This window comes from Vidua chalybeata, chromosome 7, assembly GCF_026979565.1.
Source record: "Vidua chalybeata isolate OUT-0048 chromosome 7, bVidCha1 merged haplotype, whole genome shotgun sequence".
NCBI classification, from domain to species: Eukaryota; Metazoa; Chordata; class Aves; order Passeriformes; family Viduidae; genus Vidua; species Vidua chalybeata.
The window spans coordinates 23,342,819-23,363,422 of NC_071536.1; the positions used below are offsets into that span (position 1 = coordinate 23,342,819).

Here is a 20,604-nt window from a genome sequence, read left to right on the forward strand (position 1 = left end):
GCATCCCAACAGCAGTGGAAGAGCAGGGCAGCTGGTCTGCCCTCACCCCTATGTGCCCCCCCACTTCAACCACCTTCCACAGAGATGTGCCACTCTGGGCTGGACACCAAGTGACTGCTGCCTCAGGTACCTCTGTACCTTGTGCTATGCTTTTATTTTCTCCCAAGCAGCACTTTGACAAGTCTCCACAATCTCTGGACCCAGCCTGAACCCCCCTCCCTCAGCTGCTCAAAGCAGGACAGCCCAGTCCTGCAGAACCAGGCACAGCCCTGCAGGCAGGAACGGTTACAGCAGCAGGTGGGAAAGCAGCACAGCTCTGCATGGCTGCAGACCCCCTGCAAGAGGCCAGCAGGATAAATCCCCTCTGCCCAAACAGGCTATAGGCTCAGGGCTTTGTCTGTAAGGAGGGGTTCTGTGCTATTGCTATCCAGGAGGGGATCCCCAGCAACACAACTGGAAGAAGGGAGGCATTCCTACCCCAGCAGCATTTAAACAGGGCCCTGTTTTAAGTTTAGGGCAGCAGGAAGACAACTGCAACCACCCCATATGAGCGACGCTGCCATTCAAGTCACTGCCAAGGTTACTTATTATATTAAACCAGAAAGGAAATGCAGCTCTATTCAGTCTCAGAGAGGTCTTGTGCCCCAGCCGAGCAGGGTAAGGTCCAACGTGCTCTTGTACATGCAAACAGCAGGGAGGCGGCTGCTTTCACACGGCTGGGAGGCTGTACATTCATCCATGCCACGCCCAGGCAAGAGACCATTCCAGCCACATTTGCTCTTTGCTGAGGGGCCGGCACAGCCCTTCCCAGAGCATGGAATCCAGCCCCCAACGACAGAAGGCAGCTACATCCCAGCTGTATGTCTGAGCATGTGAGATGTCCCCACACAGCTCTGCCCTTGCCCCACAGTCCTGGCAGTGTTGGGACATGGCTGTGGCAACTGCAGGGAAGTGCAGACCTGGGCTGCTGCTTACTTTGGTGTGTACCAGCCCCGTCCTGTACAGTCTTCACCTCCCCAGGAGCATCAGCAATTTGCTGCACTAATTTTATATAGGTACTAGGGCTGAAGTGTGAGTGTATATTTGGTTGCTTACAGCTCCCAGGGAGATGAGCTGTCCTTGGCAAGAGTCTCTTGGTACCAGTGTCCAGGCCAGAACCCCACGGCATCCATGTGGGAGGCCAGAGCCGCTCCTTGGGTCACAAGCAGGTTCCTGTGCCCGCTGGCACACCCCGCCTCACCTGCCTACGACATGCTGCAGTTTGATGGCTTTGAACTGTGCGCCTGGAACAGAAAGAAGCACTCAGTGAGCAAGGGCAAGCAGACTTCTTCCTCTCTCCTACAAGAGGGCACATCCAGTGCTCAAGTTCCCAGAGATGTCTGCTCAGCAGTGATGCTGCCACTGCCCCAGGCTGAGTTGCCCTCCTGGTGAGGAAACCCAGGCTAGACAGAGCCCAGAGTAAGCAGAACCCAGGGAGGACCCCTCCCTCAAACAGCTAGGCCAGGATCAACCTCACAACAGCGCAGAGCCAGCCTCACTCACCTGCCGCTGCGACTGCTGGTACTCGGCTTCACTCGCTGACAGTGCCTGGGCCAGTGCCAGATCCTCCTCCTCCTGTGTGCTGCTGGGACAGTGGTGCATTGTGTGCCTCAGCCTCCCTCAGGCTCATGGGCTGAGTGTTCAGAGCCCTTCTAGGTATCAGCATCTCACTGCAACCCCTCAGCATATCTTAAGGCAGGGAGCAACTGAGGATAACTTTGAACAGGCAAGGGGCTGGGGAGGGAGCAGAGGATCCAGCTAGGGCTGGCAGCCAGAAATCTGGACCAAGGAGAGCCATGTTAAGTCCAATCAGTACGATGGTGCTTTTAGCAGCACTGGGCACTGTGCCTGGGGACATGAGTTCCTGGGTGTCCTCCATGAACACCCCTAATCCACCTATCACGCTCCAGCCAAACCCACTAGCTGATAAGTGGTCAGACAATGGTTTGCCCTACTCTGTGTGTCAGTCACTGTCCCCTACCATCACCCCTAGGGCTGAGGGCTTGCTTGCTGAACAGAGTTCCCTATTGGCTCTGGACTCTTCCTTTTTTTCCCTGTTAGCCAGAGAGGCATCATATGGAAACACGTGCTGAGAGGAATGTTATCCCAGAGCCACATGATACTTCCCCAGGCACCTTTCACACACAGGATGGGTGCACAACACACCACACCACGTGTTTTGGGGCTGTACCTGGGCTGCTGTGCTGAGCTGCGTGCCGACTCTGCCAGGGACATCTCCAGAGCTCGCTGCAGTGCCTCTTCCTCGCTCTGAAACAAAACACCTTGTCACCAGCTTGGCCAGGGTGGGGGGCATGAGGCAGCCCTGAAGCACATGTAGTAGGTAGTCTTTCCTGGCCAAAGGTGGGCAAATCTTCTCTCCAGGAGACCAGACAAGCCAAGGTGAAAAACTGGAGCTCTGACAGACCAGCGGTGCTCTCCCCCTGCCCAAGGGGACACATCCCTGCTTGCTAATGCAGGAGTATGCCAGGAATACCAGTGGAAAGCAACTTCCAGTCTCCTCCAGCCTTTGCTTGTACTACAGAAAGACAACACCCAAGGAAAATGGCTGGTGCACTTTGTCCCTTTGAGGAAAGCTAAGCACCAAGCACAGCTGAGAGCTGTCATTCGCAGGTACAAGAGCAAGCTCTGATTTCCCACAGAGCATTCAAGATCACTGTCTGCCAGGGAAGACACAGCTGGGAGCACAGTCACCTACAGAGTGTGGGCTAGAAAGCATGTGCTGCAGTCACTTCCTAGAGGGCACAGAAACCACCCCAAATGGCCAGGCCAAGCCACTTACCAGCCCATTCTGCAGCATGACAGCTGGAGGGGAGGTGCTGCGACTCTGCGACGCAGCTGCTCTGCCTCCCCTGCAAGCAGAAGAAAAGCTGCATTATTGTCAAGGCAGGGAGCCCTAGTATGACTATTAGTCCTGCTGAGGTACAAGAAAGGAGCTGTTACTCTGGCATTCCACAGAGAGCCAAAATGAGCCTGGTCATGCCCACCTCAGAATTACAAGTCAGGCCATCACCTTACCTGGCACAGGCCAGGGAAGAGGAGCTGTCTGCTGGCCGCGCAGCTCCGCTGCTTGATGCAGTCACTATTTTGGAGGAAGATGCCTGGGCTCTGGTAACTGCAGCATGCCTAGGACAGACAGGGCACCTGTGAGAAACTGTTTACCATTGTGAGCAATTCCTAGGCATTGAACACCTTGGGATATCAAGCTGGATAAGTGAGACACCTCCCTGGCTCCTCTTCCTCCCATGTTGTGGCTGTTATTCCCAAGAGTTTCAATTGCTGTTTCTCTCCCTAAAACCCTGTACCAGGACAGGCAGAAACCATTGGCTACAGAATAAGGGGCTGGGAAAAAAGCAAGAGCAAAGCAGTCAGCAGGCAGTACTGACAGCTTTTGCTGCAGGAGAGGCTATGTATACTGGTGTGCTTGGTGCTGCAGGAGGACACCCTGGCACACAGGGCAGGGAGGGTGAGAATGCAGCTGTCCCAGACAATGGGTCAGGATGAGCTGGGCTTCTTCCCTATCCCCAGTTTGGCAAACACAGCCCCACCCCTCCCAGCCTGTCTGTTCTCAGGCCCTCACCCTGCTTTGGAAAGGGGATGCCCTGCCCCACTGCAGTCATGGTCCAGGGGGTGCCGGTGCTTGAGGCAGTAGTTCTTGTGGCACTGGTCACAGATCACCTTCATCATCTCCTTCTGCTTGCAGCCAGGCTTCAAACACTTGTTGGTGAAGATCTGAAAGATGACACAGCAGTGGTGAAAAGAAGCACATGCTGTGGGGCTGTCCCTTCTCTCCATGCCAGGCCCTGGGCAGAGACCACCCTTCCCCACCAGTGTTATCTTCTGCAAGGCACTGAAATTTGTCTCTGAATACTTTCTTAGATGTCTCTGAATAATTTCTTTAGATAGTTCATTAGGAATTCACTGGTACCTCAGTCTCCATAGACAAGAGTCTCCACAACCACAGAATGCATAGCAGGAGAAAGAGTGCTTTGCCCAGGGACTCCTGCCTTCCATGCCAGTGCAGTGGGGATAGCCCAGGGTATTCCAGCTACTACCGGGCTGGATTCCTGCAAGGCCAGCTCCCTGCAGCAATTTAATCTCCTAGCAAGATGGGGTAGCTAATTGCCAATTGCATTTTCCTAATAGCAGCATGCAGTTCACCATCCGTATGTCCCAGCTGGCTGCCCAGCCCTACTCCATAACCACCTTGCTCCCCCAACAGCCTCCACAGAGCCCTGCAGATGCTCACACCTCCAACTCACCAATCCTCCCTGGATCAGCCTGTGCCAGAGATAGCACCAGGCAGGGCTGAATCTGTTTTGTTTTCATCCTTTGCCAGGCTCTATCAGAGACCTGGCAGAGCTCACCTGGCACAGCCACACAGTACATACCTTGCGCTTACGTTGTGCAGGGTCAGACTTGCAGTCACGGTCAATGTGCTCACCCACCACAACATCAGGCATTTCCCCCCGCCTCACAGGGACTGGGGTGTTGCAGAGGGGACACACTGGGACCTGCACATCCTGCAGAGACAACAAAAGGGAGCTGGGAGCAGGTAGCCAGGCAACCTTGAGTGTTGCACAGTCATCTTTCTCCCTTTCAGGACCTGCCTACCATGGCTTCCACAGTTTCAACTGCAGTTTGAGATCCTGCTCATGACCCTCCAACCAGCTTGCACAGCAGGTGCAGAGGCACAGACATACACTCTAGGAAAGGAAGATGGTGTGGTTGGAAGATGCCCAAACCACTTCACCCAGTAGGAAAGGAAGGGCTGGATGTTTGTGGCACTGAGATGTAGATCCTGGCTTTCAGGTACATCTTCAGACTCAGTACACATCCCAAGGGGGACTGCTCAAGTGACCAAAGTCACCACAGATTATGATGATTGGTGGCTAGAAAAGCTTAGCAGCTCCATGCAGGAGGGTGGATGAGATCTGCTCCCTGCACTTACCTTCTTGTAGGCAGAGGTGCAGTCATGCTGGGCATAAGCGATGTGGTCGGTGCAGAAGATCTGCTCGCAGGCATCGCACTTCAGGGGAAGGAAGTCTAGGACCAGGATATGGCATGGGCAGAGAGCATGGAGATCAGCATTGCCCACCCGCAACCCGGGGGCCTCCCCGACTTCCCGAAGGCAAAACAGTGACCTGCGGCAAAGCCAGGGCCGCACCTCTCATCCCCCAGCACGAAAACAAAAGGGCTGCAGGTCCATAGCCACGTCTTCAGAAATACCCAGCGCTCCTCCTCAAAACGTGTGGTCCCCGAGATCAGGAGTAGCATCCTGAATCACACCAAGCTCCCCGCGGGCTGCCGGCCTCAAACCGGTGGGAAGTGATGCTGACACAGTCGCTACGGGCTTCGCCCATCGGGATAACCGGGGTATGGACGGGTCCCAGCGGCCCCGCCGCGTGCAGTCTCCCCAGCCTGCAGCACCGAGGCCCGACAGTGGGGTACCTGTCCGGGCCCTGCCCCGCTATTCCCGGGCAAGAGCCAATGCGCACCAGGGTAGAGCCGCGTACCTGGACAGAGCCACCGACGGAAACCCGGTCTAGCGGCACGGACAGCCAGCCCCGCCCTAGCGGGGTGCCCGCGGGGAGCCGGAAGGATCGGGACCCCTTCGGCATGGGCAGCACGGGCGACACGTCCCGCCCTTCAAGCCCCGCCAGCGAGCGGGAGCCCGGCGCCGCCCCCCCGCAGGCCGGACTGCCCGCTCCGTGCCGTCCAGGCCCAAGACCGCGGCCGTCTCGCCGACGTGCGAGCCGTGCCCACCCCCCCCGGGTTCCCCCGGCGCTCACCCAGGCGCTGGCAGGCGGGCCAGGAGCAGTGCGCGCCCAGGTCCGGGAATTCCATGGCGGCACTGCCGCCACCGGCGGCCCCGCCACGCCCGCTTCCGGCGGGGCGTCACAAGGCGGAACCAGGCACAGACCCGCCCCAGCGGCCTCGCCCCGCCCCGCGGCGCCGGACGGCCCCCTCTCCCCTCCGTATGCCCTTCCTCCGGGAGCAGCGCTGGGACCCGTGGGAAGACCAGCTCCAGAGACCTGCCCGGCGCCGGGGGAAGGCTCAGGGCAAGGCGGAGTCCACGAGGGCCATCGCCAGAACCATCCTGCCCTGCCAGGCCAGCAAGAGGTGTCTGCCGCCATGGGACAGCTTGAACTTGTCCCTCCATCCTTCCTCCTCTGCCCCAAGGGACACAAACCACAGATCCTGCCGTGTAAGAAAGCTCCTGGCTCTATTCCAGTCACCTCGGAGTCTCCAGGTGCCATGCTAGGATGCCCAGCAGAGCCCGGATGGGGTGCTAGAAGGGTCAGTGGTGTGGAAGGCAAGAGATGCCACAGCAGCAAAAAACTGGAATACTGAACAGGGCCAGGAGTGAATTTCATTGATTGCAAAAAAAATCAACTCCACAGCCACCCAGTAACAGAACTCAAATGAGAGAGGGGAAAAAAAGCAGGTATCGCCCAACACCCTGTTCCAGCAGTGACACAAAAGACAGTAACAGTCTGCAGAAGAAGTTTCTTTGCACAACACCCGTCTTCCCTTGCCCCCTACTGTTACCCTCTGCTTCAAAGACCCCTTTCCCTTTGCTTGCCCCTGAGAGCCACATTTGACTGTGCACCCCGTCCCTCCCCCCAGACAAAACCAATGAAAGTTAAAATTATTTACACTTTTAGCCATTTAAAAACCCAATAAAATAAGATTGCATATGTCCTACTGGGGATGTGGGTATTAGCAGCAGCTACAGCTAGCTCAGTACTCAGCGTGCAAAACAAAAGACAAACAGAAGACAGACCGAAATACTGCACCATTACTAGGAAGCGTTTGCTGGGGTTGGTGTTTCAATTGTGACATAAGGCTTCTAGGAGCCGGCTCCTCCCCAGCTGCAGGGCCTCCTGCTCAGCCAGTGAAGGGCAGGCTCTAGAAGGATGGAAAGGATTCATTATTCCAGACACAGCACATTAACACTGATGCGTTTCCATCCCAGTCAACACAAACATCTAAAAACCCACTGCACGTTCACTGTGTGAGTTTTTCCTTCTTTCCAGTGATGATGGAGGAAAAGGGGGAGCACAGGTAAGACCTAAGACATAGATGTTGCTGTCATCACTGCCTCCTCCTCATCTCCTTGCTTTGGCAGCTCAGCAAGCATGGGAGAGGAGGGAGACTGAGCAGCCTCTTGTGCCTCCTGCTCCTCTCTGAACCCCAGCTCTACATCCATTTGCTCCAACTCCCCCTGATCCAGTAGCTCAAAGTCATCTGCTTCCTCCTCATCCTCTGGTGAAGCTTCTGTCTCTGTCTCCACCACTTCGCTCTCTGACAGGTGTGCTTGGAAGCTCAGTTTCTCTTCAGGCTCCATGGGGAGGAACTCGGAGAGGGGTGGACCCTCACTGGCCTCTGAGGACCGCAGGAGGGCAGAAAGGGTATTCTGCACCGCTGTGGTGATGGCAGTGGTGACGATCTCCTCGCTCAGCGTGTTAATGCAGATGCCCAGGCCTGGGGCAGGGACAGTCTTTGGCTCTGTGTTGCCTCCTGCCGCTTGCCCACTCCCATTGAAGTGCGTATTTACAAAATGGAGAGGAGACGCGAGGCGAAGGATGGAGAGGTCAGAGTCCGCGGCCTCTTTGTCTGCTGAGTCCAGCTCACAGGCAGCGTGGGCAAGCTCAGGACCCAGGGGCACACCAAACGTGTCTTCATCACTCTGTGGTCCCAGGTCTCTGGAATGATATTCTTCCACGGATGGAAACTCTGCCAGGTCCTTGGAAAATGACTCCTCCGGCTCACTGTGCAGGCTCTGCTGATCCAGGTCTGAAAGGCACCAGCATTAAGGTACATGTTCCTTCACCTTGACCTCCCACCCACCTTCCCCAGCTGATGCACCACAGCTGACTTTAAGGTACCTTCCCCATCCTTGGAGTACAGCAGGAAGAGGTCTGCAGTTATTCCCTTCTGCCAGTGGCATGATTCATGTGTAATGTTTCTTTTGTGATCCTGTTCTATGTGCTCTGTGCTCAGAGAGGACTTCCTGCTCCAGCTCACGCTCTCTGCATTTAGTGCCTCCTATTAAAACTCCCAAGGTCAGGAAAATTGTGCTTACATCACCTGCCTGCTCCTTCCCAGACACCCAAATGGCCACTGAGTGGTTACCTCCATGTTCTTTACCACTAACCAATCCTTCTCTGAGCTAGTAAGTCCGACCTGTTTCCCCCAGCATCATCTATGGGCGTGTGACTATCCTATTCAATTATTTCTGTGGGACTTTGTGGGTGGCCTTGCTCCCTCGCTAGAGTCACAAGATGGCATTGCTTTGTGGGGCAATAATTAGAGGCCACTCAGGACCAGCTTATGATCAGCCATGAAGTCAGGGCATGCTGCACTGCTTTTCCTTCCTCCTTTCAATGCTCTTCCCATGCAAATATCTGGGTTCTCTCCCTGTCCTCCCATTTGTATGACTCATTGTTATGGGCCTAAATGGCAGCAAGGTGTTCCATCATGTACCTTCAGAAACATCCGTCAGCTGTGGGGTGGTAGCCCTTGAAACAGAAAAGCCCCCACTCTCCAGGATAGAAGCCTCCTCATCAGAGAGCTCAGAATCTGTGATTGACAGTGCCAGGGCAGTTTTCTTCACATCCACCTGCATGGGATGAAGGCAGAGAGACAAATTCCAGTGTGTCTAAGTACCCATGCTGCCTATGGGCACCGCCAGACTTTCCAGGCAGAAGTCCTTGCTGGAGGGACAGTATGCTGGCAAAGTGCTCCCTGCACTGGAGGGAAGGGTAGTCTCAGCTCACTGGCTTTCCTGCAGTAAATCACTGCCCAAAGGTTTGCCTGCTCTCAGTGAAGAACACAAAAGAGGCAGCACAAGATGGGATGAGACTGTAGGAGTCTCAGAAGGCTTAGATCCTTCTTCTGCTGGGATCACCAAGGAGAACACCTGTTCCCTTTTGCATTCACACAGAGCACAACAAAGCCTTCTACAAGTAGCAGTGGTTCAAGTATCCACATTCCTTTGGAAACAAGCTTCCCACCTCACAGCCCAGCTACATGCCCAGAGCTGCTGCTTGGTTTGTTTCTGTGGTGCGAATATAGAAAGGTCACACACAATCTGTCTGAAAACAGAGAACTGTGTAAGAGACACTAGAGCTGCTCAACTCCCTTTTCCGGTTTTGAGGAGCCCCCGCACATTACAGCAGGGAAGTTCATTTCTTCAGGAGACGCTCACATTCTCTGAGCATGAAGCATAACCCACAAAGTAATTCTGAGGTCAGCAGGAGGCTGGGGCATGGCTGGCTCTGCCCTGCTATGGCGTCACCAGCTCTGTGGCACCTAATTCTCAGTACCCAGATTGGAGACAATGGCCTTCATCAAACACATCACCTCTTCCCCTTAGAATTCTGCAAAGAAGTTATTTATTGCTCTGCTGTGTGTTATCATGGTTGCTGTACTCAGACCACCCCTTGGCTCTCAAGCTGCTATAGACCAGAGAGGAGGGACTGGCTCCTGCTAAGCTCTTACCACTGGGGAGAAGCCTGACAGCTCTGCTTCACTCTCACTCTCTGTCTCTGCTGTTGGCTCATCACCTGCTGCAGGCTCGCTCTTCCCTTGTCGTTCTGTGAGAAAGAGAAGAAAGGCTTTACATGACAATGAAGGAATTTTCTGCCTTTATACACCATTATCCAGTACCTCCTCCATGAAATTGCACAGGGTTCCTAGAGACAAGCATAATCTGTTGCTCCCATGTGCTGTTCTCAGGATCACCTGGGAGCACATAGTTGCTCTCTATATAACCCTTAAGTTTCCACCTCTCTTCCCCTGCTCCCCTGCAACCTGTCACTACACAGTGTTGGCAGACATGGTCTCCTATTGTCCTTTTGCTATGGCTCCACCCTAGGAATACAGCACCAAAAAAAGCCAGAGAGAAGGTGGTTCCTTACTCTTCTTCTCATGCTTGTGGTGCAGCGTTTCTGCCTTCATACTGTAGTCCAGTTTCATCAGGACAGGCTCCAAACGTGTGTACATCCTCTGGATCAGCTCATGGTAGACCACCAGAGGCCACAGCAGAATGCTGAGCACTGTGGACATGGAATGCAGAGAGTGTGAGAGACAGATCAAGCACAACCTGACTCTTCCTGTAGTGCCACTGAGAAAGTCTTCAAGGGAAACACATTTCAATAGCACGTTCGTTCCCATCTGACTGCCTAAAAATCCACATCCATGGCTCTTCTTACTCATTGCAAAGCTGCTTGATTAACCAGGTTTTACTGCCAGATCTTAGATAGAATATAAATTTATGTTAAGATGAAGCATAAGCCCTTCTCTTCAGCCACTGCACCCCAGACTGAACATGCAACAGAAGCCTTGAAATGAGCTTAAATGAGAATTAAAACTAAGTTTTACCAGAACTTTTATATGGGTAGCTGCATAGAGCTCATGTGTAGATGCACTTGCAGCAGAGCACCAGAACACAGTTATTAGGGTCTCATGATGCAGTGAAAAAGGTCTGTTTACCCAACATAAAGCTTTTTAACAACACTTTCGATATGGATTTGTCCACTTTAGGAACTGTGAGACTGTAACTTCCTGCTTCCCTGGAGCCTCGGTCAGCACAGCCTCAGCAGTGGGGAACAGAGGGCACCAATGTTTTAGTCACGGCTCCCTCTCCTGCCTTTGCAGTAGTACTGCATGCATGTGCTTACAGAGACTTCCTGGAACACATTCCCTGAAAATTGATTCATCATCTAGCACAGATCCCCTTGAGAATACTACAAATCTGCTTTTACCAGCCTATCAACAGCACAGTTAGGTCATGTCTCAGCTTAAGTCAGACAAGAGCACTGCTTATACTCACAAATGATGTAGGAGATCATTATGCCTGGAACATAGTGTCCAACTACAGCCAGAATCAGGCAGCCTGCACAGACACTCATGCAGAACTGAAGGAAGAGAGAGGAACAAACAGAAGTGACAAGAGGCAGAGATACATCTATGCAACCCATGCCAGAAACCCATTCAGTGCAACATGAGGGATGGCCCTAACCAAGTCAGTCAGTCAGCTCTGCACCAAGTACATTCAGGTGCTGACAGTCAGAACTCAGACAGCTCCGTTGGGTTAAGCTGTAAGCATTAGAGGTTCAAGCACTGGATGACCAAGGTAACCCAACACCCCAATAAAACAAATCACAACTTTATCAGACAGTTCTTTATGAAGTAAATTACATTCCTTGAGGATATGATGGGATACTGTAAATTGCCACTTGTACATCTCTCTGTAGAGCTTAGTACTTCAGGAGAAAACTGTACTGTCCCAACAGAGACAGGAACCTGTTACAGAGTACCAGATGCTGTGCCACTGCTGTGCCATAAACCAGCTGGCAGAAGCATTAGTAGAGCCCATGTTCCCATCAGATCAGGACCTTTCTCCTCTGGAAAAAGTGAAGTATAATGGTGCAGCCCTGATGGCTTGTCTTACATTCTCCTGGGGGCAGGCGGGGGGAAGTGAGAATAGACCATTTGCAAACCAGGGCATGGGTTCAGATATGGACTATATCCTGCAATTAAGAGTTTAATTCATAATGGAGAGGGTCTGCAAAAGCTAAGGTTCCTCTATGGGCTTTGCTCCCAATGAGTTCATTCTTTATGGGTATCTTCAGACCTGGTCTTCTACTCCCCGTGGCTGGGACAGAAAAGGAGCAATAAGCAGTGTTAGAAACCCACTCCTTTTGGCATACTGAATGTCAGGAAGCCTGACACAATCCTAGTGGTTGGTCTGTCCTACTTTTTGTGATGCTAAGGCAGTTCCTGTCTACAAATCCTTTCCAAACAGCATACATCACAGCCATTAGAACATGTTTAATGACAAGTTTCCATGCATTCGGAAACAGCGCTGCGTTTGGACTTTGCTAGCAACAATCCTGGCTAGTGAAATAGGACCAGCTTAAGAATGGAACTCATGAAAGGGCCAGAGACTGTAAGCTTCTCTTTTTTTTCTCCCCAGTCCAAATCTAAGAGCTTCCTTTGCACACTAAGAAATGAAATCAAGTACAGCAAGCCATTCACAGGAGAGGTTAAGTTCAGCTCCAGTTTACAAATACTGGAAGTCAATTACTCATTATTTAAACTTCCCATGACATAGAATCTGCAAGGAATTAACAGCAAATATTGGACAGGGATAGCAATTGTAAAAATACTAAATTTACATTCTTTCATTTCTTAAGGCACTAGTAATGGATATAAAAGCCCCTGCACAGAAGAGTAGGTATCTCCAGCTTACCTTGGCAGGATTTTGCCTCTTGTACTGTAGCAGTTCCTGCAGGTAGAGCCTGAAGGTGACCCAGCTCTCTGCCAGACAGTGGCACAGCTCAGGGACACTGAGCAGGTGAGGTTGTGCCCCTGAAGTCACCCCCTCACTAGAGACAGACAAGAGCAAGAAGACAATCTTTGAACATGATCTATTTTCCTGGGGGACAGGAACAGCTGCACCAGGAAGCAGAGTTCCCTACCAAGGCTTGACAATACTGACTGCATTTTCAACTGAACTACTGAAGATGCTTGATTTGGAGACAGTTTTCCCCTTCAATCAGGAATAAAGTCAAGAGACACCTGAGCAAAGCAGCAGCAGATACCATGCCACAGAATCCCCATGCCACATGCCCAAGATGCAAAGCAGTTTACTCAAAGCCACACAGACAGAAGCACTGGAGGTGGAACTAGTTATATAGCCTCCTCTGGCACCAAGTCCAAGGTAGGCAGAATGAGGTGCTCAGACCTACAACCACAGCCAAGGATGCAAGCCACACCACCAGACAGAGCACGTTCAGCCTGTGGAAGTCAGTCTCAGTGATCTTCTCTCTGGAGGACTCTTAAAATAGCTCAGGACAGATCCAGGGAATAAACCTAAGAACTCCTAACATCAGAAGTACTTGAGTTTTATTACTACTGAAAGAACACTAGCTTTCCCCAGAGTCTCAAACTGTGGCTCCTGAGCTGATAAGCAGCTACCAGGGCAGAAGTCACTAGCAATGCTTCACAGCAGGAGCCATGCAGTTTATTTACAACAGAAAAAAAGGACAGGTGAGACCACCATACTAAATTAAGGCTTCCCCACTCTCCCCACACCAAGGAACACATCTGTGAGCTTACCTCTCTCCTCCTGGCTCCTCTGATGGCTGTGCTGTAGAGAGAACACAGCAGATTAGTCAGCCAAGTAAAAAATACAACCCGACATTTTTACCAGCTGAACAGAGCAGAGCTGCAGATGTATCATCCTTAGCTCTGGATGCACCCTGGGGACCTTCTTTGTGCTCTCATGCAAGTAGGAATTGCTGGCTTGGAGCCTGAGCTGCAAAGGCTTTAGCAAAGCGTGCCTGAAGACTTGGAGCAGCAGAGCACTGGTCTATGGGCACCCCAGCACACCTTGCAACCCAACACACACACAGCAAGGCACTCATATCTGATGTGTATCGTGGTGCTTACATGGGGCTGTCTGCTTCAGGAATCATGCAGCTTTTCCTGGTGTCCCACATGTCTGGGCATTGCCATTCCCACAGTGGGTGCCAGCACTTGTCACTCAAAGAGGGCTGCCAGCACAGTTTTGGAGCTGGGCAAAGCTTCAGCTTCCATTTCGGAGCTAAACATGGCAACCAGGAGGTCTGAACTGCATTTCCCACTGACCAGCCCAGTCCTTGGCAGAATGCTATGTACAAATACCAGAGATGTCCCTGTTGTCTTCATTCTCTCCCATGGAATTAAGTAACAAATAGCAGTCTTGTGCATAATTTTCTAATTTTAGGTCTCTTTTATGTCCCCTGACAGCCTTTTGTGCCAGGCACAGATAGAACTATACTCCTAAGGTCCATCACTCTGGATAAGGACAAGGGAAAGGCTCTCCCATTCCTCTCTGCACTGAAACCAGTGATGATCAAACAGGGACTTAGTTCACGTAGTACTGAAAAGAGGAGTGCTGTTTCAATAGCAGAGGTCATGTATGATTATGCTCTGCTTTTAGATACACTGAGAAAAAAAAATTCTATAACAATTGAAATTCATCAGCCTGGTTGCTTACAAATTTGGGTATCTGTGATATCAAGCTGCCTGGTGTCTCAGGATGTACAGGGCTCAACCAAAGCTCTTCTATCAACACAGTCTTTGTAAGTCTCCTGTGTTTAACAATGCCCTATTCATGCTGTGATAGCTCATTGAGGTCTACTCTCCTGTACCAGTTCACCTACTGTCCTAGAGCTGGCAGGGACTGATATATCTTTGATGCTGTCTGACCAGCAGCAAACTTGGTACATGAGGTTATTATCCTAACCCTGTCCCCCACATTGCATGTCACACTGCATGTCACCATGTCAACAGAACTACAATAAAGGAGGAGAGTTTAACCACAAAGATTAGGCTTATAGTTAGAAATGGGCTAAAGAAATGCAACGTGTGCAAAAAGGGGTTTGAATCCTCCCTGGAGTCACCAGCCAGGCACAAAGCCCAGGAGTGGCAGTGACTCCCTCACTGAAATGCACCAAATATGTGAACAACCATCACTGCAATCACCCAGTGAGACTTCACACTCCACCCAGCTCAAGCCACAGAAGAGACCAACTGCTTGTATTAGCCCTGCCACTGTTCTCCCAAGACACAAGGTGTTGGGCCAAGTCTGCCAGACTCCTCCTCCCGCTGCAGGCACTGCACCAGCCAGCTCGTGCAGTGGAGCAGGAGGCCAACCACCCAGGGAGGAGGCGATTCTTTGAGAGCGTGACCCAGATTTCCAGTAATCAGGCCTGACAAGAGGAGTCAACTGCTCTCAGACTGGGCTGCCCACTCACTCCTCTGCCCACGAGCATTTGGCATGGTGGCCGGGGCAGCTCACAGAGGGAGCTTGAGCTGCAGTGTGAATATTATGAATGCAGCTCCACCCCCACAGGGCAGCTGCTTCCCTCCTGCAACCGCCATTGCTGTGTTTTGTTATTGTGCTCAGGAATCTAAAGCTGCTTAACCGCAGCACACAGAAATCCAGCTCTATCTCTAAGCCTCGTCCATTACCTGCGCTAAATCACCAAATACATTACATCTGGCACTGGCCAGTCTGTGAGGGCTGGCTACACCCTCAGCTGTGTAGTTGCACAGTGTATCAAATGAGGAGCTGGGATGCTCGCCACCTCTGCTGGACAGAGGCGCCAGCAACACAGTAAGTGGGATGGCACAGGAACCCCACTCCTCTCGACTGGCTGCAGTCATCCAAGCCATCCAAAATACACCAGCAGAGGGAGTGAAACAATTCTCCTCAGTTGATCCTGAAGGTTTCAGAGACACTTTGGGGAGCAGAACATTTCAGCAGGCTGCAGGGTCTTCACATGATTTCAGCTATCTGGCAAAACACAAGCTGTCTTTAAGATCAACAGTATGTTGCTTCCTGTAGTAGAGCAGTCTGCCTGCTGCCCATCTCAAAGCACTGGAGTCTTAGACCAACTGTAAGAACAGCCCAATACCAAAAAACCTAGAGCATTTCCAACAGGAAATGGTCCCTTAGTTAAGGCTTATTAACTCCATCCTGTGCTGAAATACTGTCAAGCACCAGTATAACTAAGCTGGCAAGCAGGACACCCAGAGCTGGCCTCAGATTGTCAATAACTGGCTGAAATCTGTCAGCATTTCACACTGGACTGTGGATTAATAAAAATCACTTGACATACACCAGACTCTTCTGAGAGCCTGGTGATCAGACAGCCATGCAGGAGTTTAGGTTATATGTTGGTACTGACAAATTACTGCTGATGGATTCCTTGGCTCTTATAGGTCCTCAACGCTTCTCCAAGAGACATTCTTCATCTGTGTGCAAACTTCAGCTAGAAAGCAGGGGCCCTTTTGAAGGAGTACTAACATTCAATTGCAACACAACTTTTGCTAGAGGTCTTCCACACTGCACTCTCCTCCACTGACCAAAACACAGCTGCCAAATAGCAATGCTACCACCAAAACATGCCTACTTGATACCCATTTCAGGTGAAACTGGAGATGCTTCCTAAGTCCTTAAATAGTATCTAAGTAGAACTCCATGTAGATATTGAGAAAATACCCTGCATGGGAGCTGAAAATATGCAGTCCCTTCTGAAAGGGCCTAAAAAAGTTGCACATCTTAATGCTGTTAGTGTGACCCTGATCACAGTGTGTGATTAACTGCAAAATATATGCTGAGGTTTTAGCATTCCTTCAGAAGTCATCTTATAAGTAGTCATCTGAGACATACACAAATGTCACAAGCTGAGGTTTGTGTATGTACGTGCTGATTCTTGAAGGTATGGTACTGACCCATCTCCCAGAACTCCAGAAAAGACTAACAGGAAGCACTAAGGAGGCAAGCCACAAAGGTGCAGCTCTGCTTCAGCAGGAAGTGGGAGCCAAACAAGAACCCCTAAGTGTTCAGGAGTACCAATTCAATGGGAGGCCCCTCATGAATGCAGAGCACCACTCTTCCTCATGGAAGGAAAGGAAACATGGTCCAGTGGATCATGTCAAAATTAGGGCTGTGACCTAAACAGGCACATCAGAAAGGTGTCCCTGTTCTCTGCAGCAGAAAAGCAGGAAGGCGTGAAATATGTGAAGAAAACTGAGGAGAGGTGCAGTGGGATGTGCACCGACTTTTAGCAGAGCTGATAGCATAGGATGAGCCTAATCCCTGGTGTTGCTGTTTTGTTTGCTTTTCTTTTTTATTCTTCATGGCTCTGCATCATATAAATTGATTTCAGTATGAATTTCCTATTTCTTCTATGACAACACAACTTTTACAGGCCAAGTACTTGCTGGAATGATTCCACCCCCACCTGCCTCAATGACACCATTCTGTACTGGACACAGGCTTTTGCATTTCTGGACACAGTTCAAGCGAGGTGGTTTGGGTTGGCTTTAAACTATTCCCTTAAAAAACCAATGTGAATAAGCAGGAAATTAAATTGGCCAGTCCAGTTTAACTGCCTGGTTACCTGAACCACACAAAGCAAACAGTTTCAAGACTACGGCTGTAACATACCTAATCTTATCAGGATTTCTGTGAAAGCACCCTTTAAGTCAGTACCCTTTTAGGTCAAATAAAGGGCACCTTACAAACACACATATAGAAGGGCTTTCATTTGGGAACTCTCCCTAGAGTAGAGAGGCAGGGATGGAGGGCCCTGAGCTGCCTTTGAACAGTAGTAGTAGATGCAGTAGGCAGGTCTGGGTTCCGTCATTTAATAAACTCCAAAGAAGGAGGTACTCAAAGCAGACAGCAGCCAATCCATGTCTACCATCTTTATGAGGCCATTCCTCTTGCTGCTTTTGTGCCTAATGTTGGCACAGACCCTTCAATAAAAGGGAAAGATAAGACAGGTGATCAGACTCACTGATTAGCTGGAGACCAGATGCTGTTCAGTACAGGTACAATACACTAACTGTTGCTGCTGTCAGACTTCATCATCCACTCTGCTATCTGCCACAAGAAGTGGCTCTCATTTGCTCTGCTTCTTTCATGGTGTAAGCCCACACTGAACTTAACTAAAACCAAAACACTTCCCTCTCCTCCTTTCCTTCCCTCAGCTCAGCTGGCCATAAGTGCTCAGACTTGAAATGATCTTTTTGCCACATTTTCAGGAGAGAAAGGACACAGCAGAAACACATCATCCCTGTCATTAGCTTCCCTGGCAAGCTAGCTGGGCCCCTTAGTCACTCTCAAAATTAGCCACTCCCAGAATTTCTCAGCACTGGGAGCAATTCTCCATGCCCAGAGTATTAGGATACATCCTAATCCTCTGACACAAAAAGATAAGAGGCAGCACCAGTACCTGGGACTGCAGTTAAAGTAGGAGTGGGACTTACATGACTGCTGACAGAGCCCAGGAAGGGCTAAAGCCATAGCCCAGCAGCTGGTAACACTAGAACCATTGTCACTATCTACAGTGCTAATCATCACATACCTGGGAAATCAAACAGGAACCTGGGTTTCCACTTCTCCAACAAGAGGATGCCAAGAAGGGACATGCTGAGGAGAAAGAGGGGTCTCAGGGAGGTGGAGGAAAACAACCTAGAAATGAAACAAAAATTGTTAGACAGGCAAAAGGCAGCAAATTACTGCTCTTGGTGAGCAAATAGATACAGCTCAAAGCAGAAATACCCAACTGCTGTGGGCCACTGTAGCAAGCATTATACTCTGCAGACACCCACCCACACCACAGCACGTTCTCAAATGGTGCCTTTGCCAACCACCAGACAGCTCATTCCCTGCCATCTTCCAGTGCTCTCCTTCCCTGCTTCTGAGCTCCTCTCTAGGTTGCAAAACAAAGCTAATGCTCACTTGTACAAGTCCCTCCAAAGCCTCAAGTTGGAGGTTCTAGATAACATAAAGACAAACTGCTGTAGCAGAAAAACTGTTTGCCACTCAGCCTGTTTGCTGAAAACCTACATCCCATTTGTCATGGCAAGGTCCAGCATTACATGCAGGTAATGCATCTTGCCATTCTAGATGCCCATTCTCTTATCACAAACCTCTCCCTTTTTGACCAGTGCCTAGCTAGCACTCAAATGGTTTAGTTGCTCACTTGACTTTATCATAAAACCTTTAATGTCCCACATCCACACACTGGCTCAAGCCACTAGCCAGCTCACACAATACTACTCACACACAGCTGTGCAATGCCACTCAAAGAGTTTATCTCTCCACGCCAAAGAGATTCGACAGCAAAGGTGCCACGGTGCCACCTGTGCCAGCAGTGGCTGTCTGCATTCATCCTTTTCTCTAGTTCAGAGAAGCTGCTTTTAATTCACTCCAGAAAAAAAATCAGGGAAATGCATTCACCTTCATCTCCTTAATGAATATTCTTTTCCAGAAAGGAGGAGCAGTTTTGCTCCTCTTCAGTGAGTGTTTGCCAGTAACTAATGACAAATACACTGAACAATGACTGTAGTCAGGGAGAATCTCACAGTGCAGAGCAAGGAAGGATTCCCACCAAGTCACAGGTGGCGAACTGGAAGTGAAATGTGCCTCACTGAGCAGCACAGAACAAAACCTGCACTTTTCATGGGCTTACAGGACCTTTAATGACCTAAACAATGACGTTTGTACTCCTCCTCATTGAACAGCAATTCTGTAGCTTAACACATCATCTCCAAAATAATTTCCTATTCTGTCTCATTTATGTATTGCAGTTAAAAGATCCTGGCTGAATTCCTCTGTGGGACCCTAAATTATTTTTCCTCCTCTATTTAAATCTCTCTCTGCTGTCCCATATTTTGGGCACTCTTTGTTCTTCCCTACCTTTGCAAAGAGTCTGTGGGCTGTCATTGTCCACTATCCCTGCCATCTCCCCTACCACCTGCACCTCTCCCCCTCCTTCTCACTTCATAGCTCTGCTCTGAGACTTTTCAGCTGGTAGAGTAGTCCAAGAGTTTATGTCTGGCTAGCTCGCACACTTCTGATAATTGTATGGATGAGGGAACAGAACACAAGCTGCCTCATCAGAGAGACTTCAAAGGCTGTTTAGTCACTTATTTTTCCCTCCTTTAACTCCACAATCTGCCCCTTGCTATTCAATCTGTAACCAACATTTAACTCTATCCCTGGCCACTTCCGACCTTTTCTGCTGTAAAGGCCACTGGCTGAGAGCATTTTTATCAGTAAAACTGACTCACTGTTTATACAAACAAACAGGATGTTTTTCATTCCCATCGACAGCTGGGCTCTGCCACTCACACTCCCATCTCCTCATGCTGCTGCCCTGCCGAAGAGGCAGAGAAGGGAAAACAGGAAGGCGGAATGCTCTCGCGCCAAAGCTGAGTGAAAAATCAGCACCTCCCGGGAAAAATTACCGAGCAGAAGGGTTTAAATAAAACGCCATAGGGCAGCTGCCGACGCAGGAGGCCGTGGAGCTCTCTGACCGCAGTTACCGAGTGAAACGAACTGATAAAAACACGGATGCAAAAATTAAGCAGAAACGTGACTGGGCGAGGCTCCAGTTGGGCCCATCTGCATTTTATTATCGCGGGACAAGGCAATCCTCCTGGCACTTTCTCCCTTCAGGGAGGGGCCTGTTTATGCCTGTCAGAGGAAAACAGCGCGGCTACTCCCGGCTGTGCATATCCCACGGCGGTGCGGGCTGCGGGAACACACGCCGCCGGAACCCAGGGACATGGCCGCGGGCCCCGCAGCCGTCGCACGCTGCGGGCACGGGCACGAACACGAACCGGACGGGCGGCACCGACGGCTCCCGGTCCCCCTTCCCGTCCCAGCTCACCAGAGGGCCCCGCCGAGCGCGGCCGCGGTGACCAGGCTGTGCAGCGGCCTCTCCCACACCAGCAGCCGCTGCGCCGTCGCCAGCGCCGCCTCCCAGCCCCGCAGCCGCTGCCGCAGCGCCGCCGCCAGACGCGCCGCTGCTGCCGCCGCCGCCTCCTCCTCCTCCTCCTCGGCCGCCGCCGCCGCCGCCTCCTCGGCGCGGCCGCTCGCCATGGCTGCGGGGGGGAGAGAGGGGGGAGGTGCCGCTGTCACCGGCCCGGGCGGGCGGCACCGCCTGAGGGACCGGCGGCCGCTGCCGC

General features: G+C 51.2%; 2 protein-coding genes across 8 annotated transcripts; both read right to left on the reverse strand.

Annotated features, from left to right (window-relative positions):
- Nucleotides 1-115: 115 nt before the first annotated feature.
- On the reverse strand, nucleotides 116-5,942 carry ZFAND2B (zinc finger AN1-type containing 2B). 5 transcript variants are annotated; one of them, XM_053948212.1, is made up of 10 exons: nucleotides 5,850-5,942; nucleotides 5,009-5,103; nucleotides 4,672-4,763; nucleotides 4,449-4,602; nucleotides 3,638-3,789; nucleotides 3,076-3,183; nucleotides 2,840-2,909; nucleotides 2,231-2,307; nucleotides 1,543-1,624; nucleotides 116-1,283 (listed from the first exon to the last, which is right to left on the reverse strand). In XM_053948212.1, the coding sequence occupies exons 1-10, from the start codon at nucleotides 5,902-5,904 to the stop codon at nucleotides 1,245-1,247; spliced, it is 924 nt and encodes a 307-aa protein (XP_053804187.1). In that variant the 5' UTR covers nucleotides 5,905-5,942; the 3' UTR covers nucleotides 116-1,244. The 5 variants fall into 5 exon arrangements, with proteins under 5 accessions (XP_053804187.1, XP_053804188.1, XP_053804191.1 ...); XM_053948213.1 differs by lacking the exon at nucleotides 5,850-5,942 and adding an exon at nucleotides 5,225-5,550; XM_053948216.1 differs by lacking the exon at nucleotides 4,672-4,763 and having other exon boundaries at nucleotides 1,543-1,621; nucleotides 4,449-4,580.
- Nucleotides 5,943-6,408: 466 nt separating this feature from the next.
- Nucleotides 6,409-20,261, reverse strand: RETREG2 (reticulophagy regulator family member 2). 3 transcript variants are annotated; one of them, XM_053948208.1, is made up of 9 exons: nucleotides 19,882-20,261; nucleotides 17,994-18,100; nucleotides 13,189-13,219; nucleotides 12,320-12,455; nucleotides 10,898-10,982; nucleotides 9,984-10,121; nucleotides 9,565-9,659; nucleotides 8,548-8,683; nucleotides 6,409-7,857 (listed from the first exon to the last, which is right to left on the reverse strand). In XM_053948208.1, the coding sequence occupies exons 1-9, from the start codon at nucleotides 19,908-19,910 to the stop codon at nucleotides 7,133-7,135; spliced, it is 1,482 nt and encodes a 493-aa protein (XP_053804183.1). In that variant the 5' UTR covers nucleotides 19,911-20,261; the 3' UTR covers nucleotides 6,409-7,132. The 3 variants fall into 3 exon arrangements, with proteins under 3 accessions (XP_053804183.1, XP_053804182.1, XP_053804184.1); XM_053948207.1 differs by lacking the exon at nucleotides 19,882-20,261 and adding an exon at nucleotides 19,705-19,868; XM_053948209.1 differs by lacking the exon at nucleotides 19,882-20,261 and adding an exon at nucleotides 19,766-19,866.
- Between the last annotated feature and the right edge of the window lie 343 nt (nucleotides 20,262-20,604).

Coding starts and splice junctions, on each gene's coding strand:
- ZFAND2B (XM_053948212.1), bottom strand. CDS start 5,904: ATGGAATTCCCGGACCTGGGCGCGCACTGCTCCTGGCCCGCCTGCCAG. Junction 4,764..5,008: donor GCACCTCTGCCTACAAGAAG/GTAAGTGCAGGG, acceptor TTCCTTTCCTAG/AGTGTATGTCTGTGCCTCTG. Junction 2,308..2,839: donor TCATGCTGCAGAATGGGCTG/GTAAGTGGCTTG, acceptor GTTTTGTTTCAG/AGCGAGGAAGAGGCACTGCA.
- RETREG2 (XM_053948207.1), bottom strand. CDS start 19,781: ATGAGGAGATGGGAGTGTGAGTGGCAGAGCCCAGCTGTCGATGGGAAT. Junction 10,122..10,897: donor AATGATCTCCTACATCATTT/GTGAGTATAAGC, acceptor CCATGTCCACAG/TGCTCAGCATTCTGCTGTGG. Junction 8,684..9,564: donor TGTCAGGCTTCTCCCCAGTG/GTAAGAGCTTAG, acceptor CATCCCATGCAG/GTGGATGTGAAGAAAACTGC.